The 14,483-nt window shown below is 43.7% G+C and overlaps 2 protein-coding genes across 2 annotated transcripts in view; both read right to left on the reverse strand.

The window, feature by feature from the left end:
• Nucleotides 1–8,314, reverse strand: part of BBS4 (Bardet-Biedl syndrome 4) — a 44,392-nt gene extending 36,078 nt beyond the window's left edge. The window contains exons 1-2 of the mRNA XM_064456877.1: nt 8,202–8,314; nt 6,392–6,443 (exon numbers count right to left, since the gene is read on the reverse strand). Of these exons, the coding sequence (XP_064312947.1) occupies nt 6,392–6,443; nt 8,202–8,306 (157 nt within the window). The 5' untranslated portion in view covers nt 8,307–8,314. The remainder of the gene's footprint in view (nt 1–6,391; nt 6,444–8,201) is intronic.
• Nucleotides 8,315–9,414: 1,100 nt separating this feature from the next.
• ARIH1 (ariadne RBR E3 ubiquitin protein ligase 1) overlaps nt 9,415–14,483 on the reverse strand; it is a 62,504-nt gene continuing 57,435 nt past the window's right edge. The window contains exons 13-14 of the mRNA XM_064456884.1: nt 13,909–14,021; nt 9,415–11,025 (exon numbers count right to left, since the gene is read on the reverse strand). Of these exons, the coding sequence (XP_064312954.1) occupies nt 10,941–11,025; nt 13,909–14,021 (198 nt within the window). The 3' untranslated portion in view covers nt 9,415–10,940. The remainder of the gene's footprint in view (nt 11,026–13,908; nt 14,022–14,483) is intronic.

A 14,483-nucleotide genomic window follows, 5' to 3' on the forward strand; every position in this document is an offset into this window, starting at 1 on the left:
CCAAAGTCAATACCAGATAAAGTGAGCTTTACTGCCCATCAAATCAGCACGTGCAATTTTTTTTTTTATTAGAAACCACTGACTACACCCTTGTCTTCAAGGACGGGCACCTATATGAAAAGGACGGCACTATCAGTATTTGAACTAAATACTGACATGGGATTTAGCTGGACAGGAATAACACACACCGCTTGGGAATATTTCAAAATTCAATTAAGCAGAAGAAACTACCTCAGTAAGATGCAAAATAACATGTCATTGTCATTTATCCAAAACACAGGTTTCTGTGTGGTAAAAGTATGGTAACTTTGAGCCACAAAGAGCAATGCCATCATTACCGCAGAGTTTAAGAACAGGACACAACCACAGTTTTAAAACACACATTTACATTACATACTTCCTTATTTCTGTTACGGAATTTATCCGCAATAGCCAAATCTAATAAAACTTTGCTATTACTTACAAAGGGACACCGAGCATTTGTGTGTTTATCACTGATAAACCTACTTAATCAGCTGTTTTAATCTCAGGTCAGCAACTTGCTTTGTCTCTGAAATGCAGAACGTAATAAAAGCAGAGAGAACTCAATTTCTTCCTTTTCAATGACTTGCCATGGCCTTACAAGACATTTTTGCTCTTTATGCACATAATCATACAAGACAGAAGTGGAACATGCTTTTAAAAAAAAAAAAGAAAAAACCAAGGTGAAGACTCACAGACTCTGAAAAATCCAGACACCTGGTTTATTTTATAGAAGTGCTCTGATCTGAAGCACTGAGCATGTTAAAATGCCCAACAGACAGACCTGACCACAGGCCATGCTAAAATTTCTCCCTATAAAATTTCTCCATACACCTTACCTGCACCCTTCAGTACTATTTTTAGGAGCACTTAAACAGGCTAAATAGCGCATTGCAATATATGCTTTTATAAAATATTTTTCATTTAATGTCTCCAAATCTTTTGTTAACTGAAAGTCTGCAGCATGCAAACAGTGTAACTGAATATTAGACCAAACTTATGGTTGATAAATGGAAAGAAACAGAAGTCAAAGCATTTTGCCAAAAGCCACAGTTAAAACCAAGGCAGAATTCCTTGCTTCAAACTGTAGAAAAAAACCATACCTACAAAGTATCCCAAAAATATCCCAATGCCCAGGACTGGGCAGAACATCTAATCTCTTACAATTCATGAAAGGAAGATTTTCGATTTGAAAATTACCTACCTGCTTCTTCCTAGAGGTGGCTGGTAACAATTCAGAATTCTCCTTCTTCACAGTCTCTTGGATTTCTAGCCCAAGTTCCTCCCAGTGACTCAAGTGAAATCTATTTTTTCTTCAGTGTATTTATTACAGTATATGTATGTTTAGGAGTCTACCCTGTTATTAAAAAGCCATCACTGTACCTCAGAAAATCTGAGGTCTAATATCTGTGTAGAAACCCAAATGCGTTTAAAATTGTTCCATTAGCCTCTGAACTGTTATTAGACTAACATGAGCCCAGAACTTCCTTTCTAAGTATGTTTTTCCACGATAAAGGGAAATAAATTCAAGTTATGTTCCACAAAAATCAACAATACAAGCTAGTAAAAGCACTTCTCTGCTACAGTACTATCAGGTACTACAAACAGACTTGATTGGCCTGTGTGGCAAAGGGAAGTGGAAAGATAGGAGGCAGCCCATCTCAACTCAAAATCGGTAAAGCATTTTGGAAAATATCTGATTAATTTAAAATGCAGCAGAGAGATTAAAACCCCATCTCAGCAGGCTGATATTAACTCAACATCGCTTCAAGGAACAGAGCTCCCTTTATTCTACCATCAATTGCTTGGGGACAAAATATCAACATGAGGAGAGTTATGGACCTTGATCTAGCAACAGAGGGAATTGATTTTCAGAGCAGCTCTCCCCACAGGGGGTAAAGGACAAAATAATGAATGGTTCTAGCTACTAATGTGTCAGCTGCTGAATAATGCTTGTCACCAAGTGCAGCTACAAGATATTCCGAGGGGTTTGCCTTCTGCCGGTCCCTTTACTTTAGATTGCTAGATGTGGAGATTTCTAACCTGACCACTGTGCACAACACCTCTCCCCACCACCATCGGAATCTGCTCCAGACCCTTTATATGCTAGTTGAATGCTCATTGTCTTCCATTTGGGGTGACAGCCCTGCAAGAAAGACTCTCTTAAATCCCAACCTTTCGGCTTTTGCAACCTAAAAGCTATGTGATGGATCAGCCCTAACAGCAGCTAATTCAAGAGCAAATTCTGCCTCTTCACTCAAAGTTATTCTTATTTAAGAGCCATAAAATCAGGTTGCTGAACACTGGTTCTAGGTTTCCATTTTTTCTCATCTTACAGGCAGGATCAAAGGAGCATCCATGGGAGGAAAGCAGTGCGACAGCGAGGGGAAGCCACACGACTCTCAGGGTGCATGGTTCAACAGTATCCAATGTATTCTCACCCGTGTGGCAGGTCAGCCTGAAAACATGGTCTTCTGGCGTTCCTTCTGGTTCAGTAACAAAACTCACACTTGTATTTTATCATGCAAATTACTTTTTGGAAATTTGACACCACAGTCTCAGAAACATAGGTTTAATACCTTACTCCTACCCAGTAAACACACAGGCGAGCTGTTACAATCTGAATCCAGGCAAGGTGACCATTAAAGTTAGGATTTCAGCGATGACTTGGACATACTCTACTACATTTGATTACAACAACATTGTTTAGTTATGTTCTATTTGGGCTCCAATTTTATCCGCACCAAACTGTTCACAGGAGAGGGGCCTACACTATTACACCATATAGTCTCTGTATTCCACAGACCTGCTTGCACTAATGTTGGTTTCAGTATCTCTCTTCCATCGTACTTGAAAATACTACATGAATATAAAAAGGCAAATTGCTGCAACAGAAAGTTACCATTCAGTGTTTAAAAATGTCAGTTTAAATTAAGTTTAGCAGCACTCTTCTATTAAAATAGAACTGATGTAGATTCGCCTGGCTCCTTAAAGTTCACTGTAATTCTCCTCAGCCAAACTAAAATAGCATGAGAGACTTCATTAAGATGTTCTAGAAAAATCTTATTAAAAAAAAAAAGTCACACAGGAAAAACATGCTATTCCTTCCTGCCAAACTCCACAAAAGCATATACAACATCACCTTTGTTCCTTCCCCTCCTCTCTTACATGTCCCCAGCATCACACCCACACACAAAGGACACTCTTATATCACCCCCTATTACAAATCTTTTTGCTGCCCTCATTTCCTAGAGATTAACAATCAGGCAGCTCAAATCAGCTTTCGCCCACTGCACTAAATGCAACACAGTCAAATGTTAAATGGCAAAGCACAATGGCTTCCAAAGCATTTAGTTTCAGAACTACGTGAGGTGTGCCAGGTACTGGAGATGCCTCAATTTACCTTAAGAGACGCAAAACAGAATTACAAAAGTCACAGGCTAGATTTTTTTTTCTTCACCATAGTTAATTTTGAGTCAAAGGTCGTATCAGTATAAAAGGGAGATGCGGAACCATGAAAAACTGGATTTAATAGAGTCATTAAGGTTGGAAAAGACCTCTAAGATCATCAAGTCCAGCTGCAACCCAATACCATCATGCCTCCTAAACCATGTCACAAAGTGCCACATCTACATGTCTTTTAAATAACCCAGGGATGGTGACTCCACCACCTCTCTGAGCAGCCTGCTCCAATGCCTCACCACTCTTTCTGTAAAAAAATTTTTCCTAATATCCAATCTAAACCTCCCCTGATGCAACTTGAAGCCATTTCCTCTCGTCCTATCACTAGTAACTTGGGAGAAGAGACCAAAACCCACCTCACTACAGCCTCCTTTCAGGTGGTTGGAGAGGCAATAAGGTCTCCCCTCAGCCTCCTCTTCTCCAGACTAAACAACCCCAGTTCCCTCAGCCGCTCCTCATAAGACCTGCTCTCCAGACCCTTCACCAGCTTCATTGCCGTTCTCTGGACACGCTCCAGCACATCAATGTCCTTCTTGTAGTGAGAGGCCCAAAACTGAACAAGATTTCATTTACTACTTTCTCCCCTCTGGCATGCAGCTGTGCAAACACCAATACCAAATGAAGGAGGTGGAAGGAACATTGGCTGGTGACTGAGACAGACCAATTCTTTTCATGGCCTTTGCCCAGCCTCAGACTTGCAGCCTTAAAACCTGAAGGAGCATTTGTGGCCTTTTCTAAAGAAGCGCCCAGCTCTGTTTCAGGGCTGTTAATGCAAAATGCTGAGTAGGAGAAAAAATTCCTCAGCAGCCATGAAAAAGTGGCCCTTTATCAAACAGGAGCCAGGATCTGGAGAAGCAGTCCTATTAGGAAAGTTGCAGCTGCCACAGTTCATTCTCCCAGACAATCAATATTAAATGGTGCACACTTAAAAGCAGGAAGGTGCTTGACAGACAGTTTAACAAGCAAGCTGACAGAGGTATGACAGCTTCTATCCAGCACACCTCCACAGCTTGTTTTTAAGGCTGATGGCCCCATCTTTCTTTTCCAGCTATTCCGTTCACTCATGAATTATGCAGAGTTGATTTAATATACCTCAGCCTACCAGGAAAGAGTGCTGGAGCGACAGTCCATCTCTTGGCAAACACCACCAGCCTGATCCCTCTACAGATGCTTTATTTAGAGAACTGCAAGCGTTTGCTGTCCTGTAAAAACAGATAGAAGATGCAGCCTCCCAACCCACATGGTCAGTGCAAATTATGAAGATGAGACTTGCACGAGGAGGCAGAACAAGATGGGGGTTACTAAGGATGCAGGCATCAGAGTCATAATCTTTATCAAAAAGGATGGAGATGAACAATCTCACTAAGGAGTGAACTGATGCCTCCACAGAAGCCATGCTAATTGGTTCAAAGTAACACCAGCCTCTGCTCTAAAAGAGTTGACAGTCAAGATGAAAGTAAATTCTGGTTTTATTTTTACCTGCATACAGGCCTGAAGCAGTAAGAATCTTTTTCTCTCAGCTCTGGGCAACGTACAAAAGAGGCTTGGACTTGTGCAAGCCAACAGCTGTAGGTCTACCAAAACATCAAGCACCGCCTCCAGGACAGTCATATTCTGCTCAAGTGCTGGAATTCTGCCCCCAGGAATTGGGACTACATGATGTTAGCTTCATGTCCCCAAAACAAAAGCAAAGTGGCTTTTCCAGCTTCCCAGGGCCTACATGCAGGATGAAGAACTTCATCTTTAGGCCGAAACTACAATGTAGTACCCAGTTGCCAAACAAGCTCCTTTTTAATGTCAGCTGCTTTATCATCAAGACAGTCTCCATTTCAAAATATGGAAGATTTCCTCCCAGGTGTACTCTGACAGGCACATCACACATTCAGGGTAGAAAACAGCCAGACTACAGTGCTCCTCAACTGAGCTTCCCTGAATTAAAAGGTGAGGGAAAAGGAGGACTGCTTCTGACTGGCGCTATAAGTGTACTGGGGTACTAGCAACACTGCAGGGTTCACTCTTAATTGTAACCTAAATTGATGGAGCCCTCTTGACACTTGACAAAGGAAAATCCACAAAATAAAAACAAACCCAAACCTCACCATAGGTAGGCGCAAAAGTCTCTAAGTGAACAGATCTGTACTAGGAACGTGAGCACAGCTCAGTGCCACAGAGGAGGAAACGCTCATCGCGTGGGCTGGGACAAGTCACATCGCAAGAGCGAGGGAAGCAGGGCTGCCATATCAAACTGTTATGCAGGCTTTACCAGGCCCCTTACAAAACATCAGGCTTTAGTCTAACATTTTGAACCAATAAATGAAATTGTTCCTGTTCCAGTGCAAAGTCAACCAAGACTTTGAAACAACAACTCAGTCTGAGTTAAGTAATTCTCACTTTCAGTATGAAAAAAAATCAGAACCCAAACGCAAACAACCTATAGTTAAAACCAGTTACAACACAACTGGTTTGATCTCACTTGCACATATCTTTTTCTTCAAAACTTAGAAAATGCGACACAAAAAATCAACAAGACGCAATGTTAGTTTCCCAAGATCATTTCTACAGCAAGACGTTTTTCTGAAGAACATATAATGAACAAACCCCTCATTTATTTAAGATAAATTAGTATCAAACTCATTAGCGGCCCAACAGTATGTACAGAATAAAATCAACAGTCTCTTAGGTTATAAGCAAACATGATGCAAGCTGTAGGTATGGTAAGTCAGCCAGCAACAGCACTAAGCAGATCACACAGATCCTAGAAAAAAGCACTTGTACTCAGCAGGTTACAGTCTAGATGGTCTCATCTTTCCCCAGTGGATGTTAATTTCTTACTGGACAGCTGCACATGCTATAAAGAAATGTTAGAAATCAAATGGCCTAAGAAACACAATCATATCTTCAAACAAACCTTTTTTAGGATAGGGTTTTAGAGGTTCTGTAGCCACTGGCAACGAAGAAACCTGAAAAGACAGAAAAAAGGAGGATTAAGTACACCAGGCAAGGTTTCCTTAAGATCTATTGACAAAATAATCAGACAGGACAACTGGCAAATCCCAAAAGAGGGCATAAAAACAGTATCATTGCTGCTAGACAAACTCTGATCTTCCCTAGCCACACTCAGAGAGAGATTTCTGTTTGCTGTGTATATTAAATAAACTCACTCATTTTACAGTACCTGCCTGTTCCATAGGCTCCCTGTCTTTTATTAGGATTCCAGAAAGTGATCATTACCTTGCAAAGAACTGAAACCCAAGCATCTTAAGATGCTAATTGGAGATCACACAGGAAAATATCAAAAACAGTTATTATAAAATATTTATAAAGTTAATTAGAACAAAATCATTCCTGGGGAACCATCAGAGCCTGCAGGCCTGTGAGCACAGCGATGTCCCATCGCATAGCGGGCAACAAATCTCAACCTGCAAATATTGCCCAGAGCTCATAAACAGATACCCAGTCAGAGAAAAAGAAATGCATTTTAGATTTTTTTCTTGCTTTGCATCAAAAACCAAGCCTTCACAGAAAAGAAACATGCTTGCATAGAGAAGCATTTTTATTTCTGACTTCCAGTTTCTTGGAGAAGAGACATCTCTCTCTCCTCTTCCCCAGAAACAACACAGGATTTCATAGACCTGTGTCACCTTCCCTCTCCTTAATAAACAATTTTTTAAACTGGAGTTAAGTCTACCCTTGGTCCTTGTAACGATTTGGTAAGAAGTCCTACTCCCTTTTTTTATTGAAGGAGGGGATCAGGACCTAAACAGTATCTGATACATGAGAACACCCCAGATGTACACAGGAATATACTTTTATCAGCCTTGTTTCTTAATAAATTCTAACATTTTATTCACTTTTCTGATTGCTGTTGTGAAAGCTGAGCTGATATTCTCACAGAATATCCCAATCCCAAGAACTCATTCCTAAGCAGCAATAATTGGCATAAAGCACGTTTTTTTACATACTTGCAATTTTTTTTCAATCTGCACACATTGTTCCAATTCTAAGTCCTGTCACTCAGCACTGTTAAGACTCTCCTTTAGTCTCTCATATTTACTCCTTGCCTGAATGACTTCTTAGCCATACTTTTGTCCAGATCAATTCTAGATAGACTGAACAACACAAGCCTAGGACAGACCCCTGCAGGGCTTCATTAATGCCCACCCTCCACCACACACACAAAAAAGAGCATTTCTTCCTTTTTTTCTGCTCTTCACCTTTTAACCAGATTTTTATCCATGAGAAGATTATTTTTTTCATAGAATTGTAGAAGGTTGGGCTTGGAAGGGACCTTTAGAGGCCATCTAGTCCAACCCCCCTGCCATGAGCAGGGACATCTTCAACTAGACCAGGTTGCTCAGAGCCCCGTCCAACCTGACCCTGACTTTTGTTGCCTTATTCCAAGACCTTTTCTCTTTCTTCAGAGCGTTCAACGACAAGAACTCATGTTGCACGACACAGCCTGCTCAGCAGCCGGAAAGAGGGCCATTTTGCCAGAGCACCAAACGCCCAAACCTTGAGAAAGGCTTCGGTTTCACTAGGTTACCCCCCAAAAAGTCTTAATATTAATGAGCTTCCGTTACGTTTCTAACACCAAGTGTGCAAAGACTAAAAACTCGCTCGTGAAAGGTCCTCCCGCCCTCGCCCCCCTGCAGCCCCGCGGTGCTGGGTCGGCCGGCAGCCCCTCACCGGCGCGGCCCCTCACCGGCGCGGCCCCTCACCGGCACGCCCCGCGGCTCCGCCATGCCTCCGCCGGCGGGCAGAGGCGCCCCGTTACCACGGTTACAAACCGACCCCGCTCCGGGAAGCACATCCGGGACAACCATGGAGAAGCCCGGCGCTGGGCCCGACGGGAAGGCGGCGGGAGGAGCCGGGACACACCCCCTTCCCCGCCCCTGGTCCTTTCGCCGTCCACCCTCTGCCGCAGCCTCTGCCATGAGAGACACCAAATTAATGAAATAAAATATCAGCTTATGAGGGTTTGTTGGTGTAAGCCCACGAGCGGGGGGGGCCCCGGCCCGTGGGAGGGCTGACAGGCGATCCACGGGTTCGGCTCTCCCTCACAGCAGCTGGGCTCCTTGGTACAGTTGGTACAACTACAGCCCATCAAGAGGGTGGGACTTTTTTTTTTTTCCCCCCTTTATATTCTCCACAGAGGCAGCAGCAGAGCTGCCCGCCACAGCAGGTGTTAGCGGGGACAGTGTCCTTGCAAACACACCATTGCTGTGGGAGCAATTGAAAGCCGGGGGGAGCAACAGCAGCAGATTAAACCCCGGTTCCATGGGAGCAATCATTATTATCTTACATTTTGCCAACTGCCATCACAACTGAAGACACCAAAGAGGAGGTTTCCTTTGGGTTGGAGCCTACCCATATCCAGTTTGGGGAACACGGAGCAAAAACCCAACACTGCACAGAGTCCGAGCTTGCCCTCACCCAGCCCACCACACCCTGGAAGAGCACACGGCTTTCAAAAGCTTTTTAATAACACGGATGGGGATTTGTTGTGAACCGAGGGGAAGCCAGCTAGCCTCTGCCTGCAGGTAGATGCCATCAAAAGGCAGCACCTGCCTCGGTGGCTGCATGCAGCCCTCCTCTGTCCCACCCCTCGTAAGCCAGGGCAGGAAAAGCAGAGCAAGCAGTTGCAGTGTAGGTATGCTGATGTGTGATTCCCAGGGGCAAATAGGCCACCATAAGGGGGACAGCAGGGGCAGAGGAACAAAACCGCATGCCTGGAAGAATCAGTATTCATCGGCAAGGGAGCTGAAGTGGCTCACGTGCAGGCCAGAAACAGTGTTTCGCATTACAGACCTGCCTGTGATCTGCCTTCTTGAATTTACCCCATTACGAATTTATTCCCCCTTGAAGCTGGCAGAGGGGCAGAAAGCTTTGAGGACACTAGCCTGGCGAAAAATACCACAGAAGGAATTCCTATACAGGAGTAAATTTAATAAAACCACCACCAATTGTTTACTTTAACATAGCTCTTGTTACAGAAATCATAAAAATGGACTCAGTAGCTAACTCATTAGTTCTTTCCCCTTTTCATTGAAAAATACGCCACTGATTTCAACTTCTACTGCACTAGATGGAGTGTTAAATATTTGCCAGGACAGTATGCCCAGTAATTGAGGCCAAAACAAACACAAAGACAATTCCATCATCTTTCCTTTTCAATGTTACGACTTGTTATAACGTAAGTGAAACTTAAACAGCAAGGAACGGTCAATTTGACAGATGAAATGGGGAGGGAGAGGAGATCCACAGCCAAAATCTTTCCGTACAAATACCTCTCTTTCTCCTGCCTCAGAATAAAAATTTAAACACACGCACATACAGATAGCCTCTGGGTTCAGAGCGCATGTCCTGCGTGCATGGACTGGAACAGGCAAGTTGGATTTGGGGAGGTTAGGGAGGTAGCGGGGGACGGGGAAGGGCCCAGAGCATCCTGAATCAGTGTACATTGGTCACTAACACAATGCACATGGGGTTACAGAGCATCAGGAGCTGCACACGAGAGGAGGGGTCCAGCTCCAGCAATGGATACACACACAAAACTGGAGGCTGTGGACAGTAAGGAACTGCAGGAAGAGGAGAAACCCAACTTCTCTGGTAAAAGCCTTCCAAAAAAGAATATATTCAACTACACCAGCAGACGCTTCCCCCACCCCATCCCACGGAAAACAAAATGAAACAAAAAAAAAATCAAACTGAAAGAAAATGCACAGCAAATAGACATAATCTTGAAGATTTTTAAAGAATAAATATTTTTTTGTAATTAAACATTATGCAAACACGTGCCACGCTTGCTCTTTGTCCATGCATATGCGCTATATACAACTTGAAAAATACTGTGTTGTCCTCTTTTTGTTTTAAAAGTCATATACAAAGTTTGTGGGGTTTTTTGTTGTTTGGTTTTGTTTTTCCCCCCCCCTCTTCCTTGCTGTATAATCCCCCCCTCCTCCCCTCCCCAAGATTTATCTTTACAATGAGCCAACAGACATTCATCCATGTACTTGGGTGGCAGAGAGGAGGAGGGGGGCAGGAGAGCCATCCCCCCTTACCAAAGTACATCAAAATGGCTGGCTTGGACATGAAAAGCAGTGTCAAGAAACTGGTTTAAATTCCATCTGTACTACACACAGGAAAAGATAGAAAAGAAAAAGGAGTCGGCTTGGAGAATGAAGCTACGTTACAAGTTAAAGTTGGAGGGTTTGGTTGTTGTTTTTTTTAGTGCATTTGTCACACTTGTATTGGCCGCCTAGAATACTGTTGTACAATGGTTTATCTACCTTTTTTTATTACAATATAATTTACTTAGACTTTCTGTTAACAAAACAGAATCCCGGTACTACAGACCAGCAGTTTAATAGGCGTAGTGCCTTGTGTGTGTTTTATTTGAATCGCATGAGCACTCTAGATGGTAAAGAATTCAGAGTTCGTTTTATGCAGGGCCAGTCTCAGTCCTCAATGTACTCCCACAGGTCCTTCTCATAGCCTTCATGCACATGCTGCAATAAAACCCTTCGTCGGCTCTCGCAGTATCTGCAGCAAAGGGGAACAAGCACAAAAAATTCAGGTTAGGAACCATGGCTCATCCCCAGCATCAAGTACCACAAACCTACATTAAGCCTCACTTCCAAAAGTAGAGATCCCCTGAGAAGGGAATTTGTATTTGTAGCCCGTTAACAGCGCTAATTAAGACTTCAGTTACTCCAGTTACTCAACTCCAGGTCCCTGGCTGAACAGACAGCATGCAAATTTAGTTTCCTGTGCACAAGTATCCCCAAAGCCCTACAGCTGAGAAACCTCCATTAATACCCGAAAAAGGAAGCAGCAGCGGCTGCTATTTGCAAAGGCTAGAGGAGGGGTTAGCAGTGACACCCAAAATGGGACAAAGCTCTCCTCAAACCAGGTGTTGTGTCAATGCTGAACCTTATCAGGTCAACAAAAAAATCCAGGAGCTAGCTGGGCAAAAACTTGGGAGCACTGACTCACTTTTATTCCCCTCCAAAATCTTGGTGGGGATGGAAGTGGTCAAACTGGCTACAAAAAGGGGTTACTGGTCTGGTTGGAAGGCAAGCTTTATCTCACACTGCAACTCCCGGGTCTCAGAGGAACACTACACCCTGCAGGGTCTTCCCACCTACACTCATTTAAACAGATAAAGCTGCAAATTAAACTGATCCCAGAGTTAGGTACAGTCCTACCAGGATAAATGATACTGAGGAAAAGTGATAAGAACATATCAAAAGATGCCATGTTCGTTTATCCTTTTAGTTGGCTAACACACCTGAAAAGCAGAAAAACATTTAAAGTATTCAGGTTCCAACAGCAAATTACAAATAAGCAGCAGGCATTTCTGGATTAAACCCCTTCCAGCAGCGATGCCAAGGTCTACATCATCTTTAGGCACACGGGGACAAGACAAGTCTTAGTAACAGCTCCCAGGGCCCCAGGCGCAGCTGTGTAGCCAGTTCACAGTTTGGCAGTGCCCAGCCCAGAGCAGTGTGCTGTAACCTGAGAAACTGGAACCCAGGAGCCGACTGTCAAGTTACCAGTTCCTGCTGGGGATTGTGCGATTCAATTTCCAAGCATGCACATTGGCCAGGACAGCATCCGAGGGCCTCTTGCAGCTGGGAACCCAGCTTTCCCAGCAATGACCAATCTGCTCGCTCAGGTGAGGCACAAAGGAATAATCCCCCAGCAGAAAGCTATCTTTGATCACACTTGCTAACACACAGGCATGAGGAGTACATCACAGCAGCCCCAGCTCAGAAATACCTCACCTTAACCCGCAACCCTTATGCTGCTACTGTTCAGTAGCTGATCAGACTGACAAATTTATCCGAATAAAACTGTCCTGGCTCTTCGCATTGCTATTGGCTGTTGCAACAGAAATGATTGTACACAAAGTCCCACTGATTTTCTAACGCATGTGCTAGCAAACATGCAGAGTTTCTGCTTCCCCAACTTCAGTTATTTTGCTGCTGGTGATGGGGTTTTAAGCCTGTTTTCTCAAAATGTCTTTGCAAGCTAAGAGATCAAACCAGCTGAAATCAAATTAGCTAGGAGGTCAGCTCCTGCAATTTTCCAGAGCTCTTTAAACCCACCTCAGTAACATCCTTGGTCAGTCTTGCATCAGTACACTATAACCAGTATGCAAAAAGCACTGTGCAGGACATGATTAAGACATGACTGAACTAGTTAATTAGGGACCTGTGCAGGCTTGACAGATGCACACTTTTTTCCTCAGAAACACAAAGGCATGTTTCGGATAGTACATTTTCAGGCAATACAGGCTATACTAGGTTTTTATTTCTTCTGGATAGCTGTTACCATCCCTAGAAGAACATCCAGTTTCAGAGGGCTTAAATGAACAAGCAGCTTGATCTGAGCTACCCTTTAAGACCACCATTAAGTCAGTAAGTTACAAAATGTCTCAGAAGAGGAGGTCTGGTAAGTCTTGTCCAGCCCCAGCCATGCAGCCAGACTATGGCAGAAGGGACCACAGGCCCACCACAGCTCAACAGCTACTTCTGCTCCCCAGAGTCCCTTAGTCACTACAGCTCACCCTACTTTGACTACTTTTTCCCCTAAGCTAGCCATAACAAATTGAATGACTTTGGCAAAATGCCTCAAAAATGCAACATATAATCCTGTGACTCATCTGCATTTACAGCTTTGTATTTTTCCACTGGGCAGAAGCTATTTCCCTGGGACTGTAAAAACCATTGGCATCTGTGTCACCTGGACCCCAGTTCTTCTCTCCTCCCCACTTTCACAGGTTGCTCTCTCCCTCTACTTTAAGGACAGCTTTTCTACACTGACTTTTTGTACAAATGGACACAAGAGATAAATAAGAGACCTGATTGCTCTCTTATGGCAAGTCAATCTAGGCCAAAGCTGTCAGCTTGGAACAATAAAGTCACTCCTTGTTCTTTGGCCCTCACTATGCAGATCCCACCTTGGTCCTGGCCATTCCCACACACTCCTCCTGTGCAGGAACAGCAGTGTATATAAAACCAATGCTTTTCCTCACAAGATATTTCCACTAAAGGACTGAATCTTCTAGCTACTGCTCAGCAGAGCAGATGCAGAGCTGGGAGCCTCTCCCTGCAGGCTGTCACCTCAGCCAAGGGCTGGTCCCAACAGGGGCACAAAAACACGCTGCCAGCATCTGCTTGAGAGCTTCACTGCTGATGATTTCAGGGGCTGGTACTGGACACTGCTGCTGCTGCTCCCAGATGCCCAGGGACTGGCTGATGATCACAATGTATGGCAGAAGGCCCACAACAAACAACTTCCCAGGGACGTGACTCTGGAGAACACTGTAGCTCGGCAAGTACACATGCCACTACCTGTCACACGGGATGGCAATACAGGTACTCAGGCAGCTTTGAGATAGAGGATTATTCAAAAACAAACCTGTACTTATCCTGTACTTTCTGCTTTATGTCTTGCAGCGAATCTTGGGATATATCTCGCTCAAGGTACCCAGAAAGCACCTCTGTAGCATTCTCTAAGTCTGCTTGGTTATTCTGCAAAGAAAAAAAGAAAAAAGAAAGGAGTATTTGGAGGGGAACAGGAAGATTTTTTTTCTTCAACTGAAATCAGTACTGAAATAAAAAGCAGGATTAGATATACACTGTGTAACACATTAGTAACCTGCTTTGAGCATCAAGATTGAAAAAGCTGAAGCTTCCTCATTTGATCAAAAGAGAATCAGCATATCTACCAGCAAGTCTTATCCCTTCCTTGACCTGCAATATCCTGGCAAGCCTAACAACAACAAGAAAAATCCTTTCCTTACTAGTGGTACAGTGCAATACAAGACAATTCATCTCCTATTCTGTCCCATCTATTATTTATTTTTACCAGCATTGGCAAAGCCTCTACTGACTCCTGGTACACGCACAGCAGCATCAGAGCACAGCTTTCACTACTGCTCAGTAGTTCTGTGCACCCCTTCCTGAGCATGCAGCAGAGAAACATCCTGCTTC

The sequence above is a fragment of the Phalacrocorax carbo genome, chromosome 7, assembly GCF_963921805.1.
Source record: "Phalacrocorax carbo chromosome 7, bPhaCar2.1, whole genome shotgun sequence".
In the NCBI taxonomy this organism is placed as follows: domain Eukaryota; kingdom Metazoa; phylum Chordata; class Aves; order Suliformes; family Phalacrocoracidae; genus Phalacrocorax; species Phalacrocorax carbo.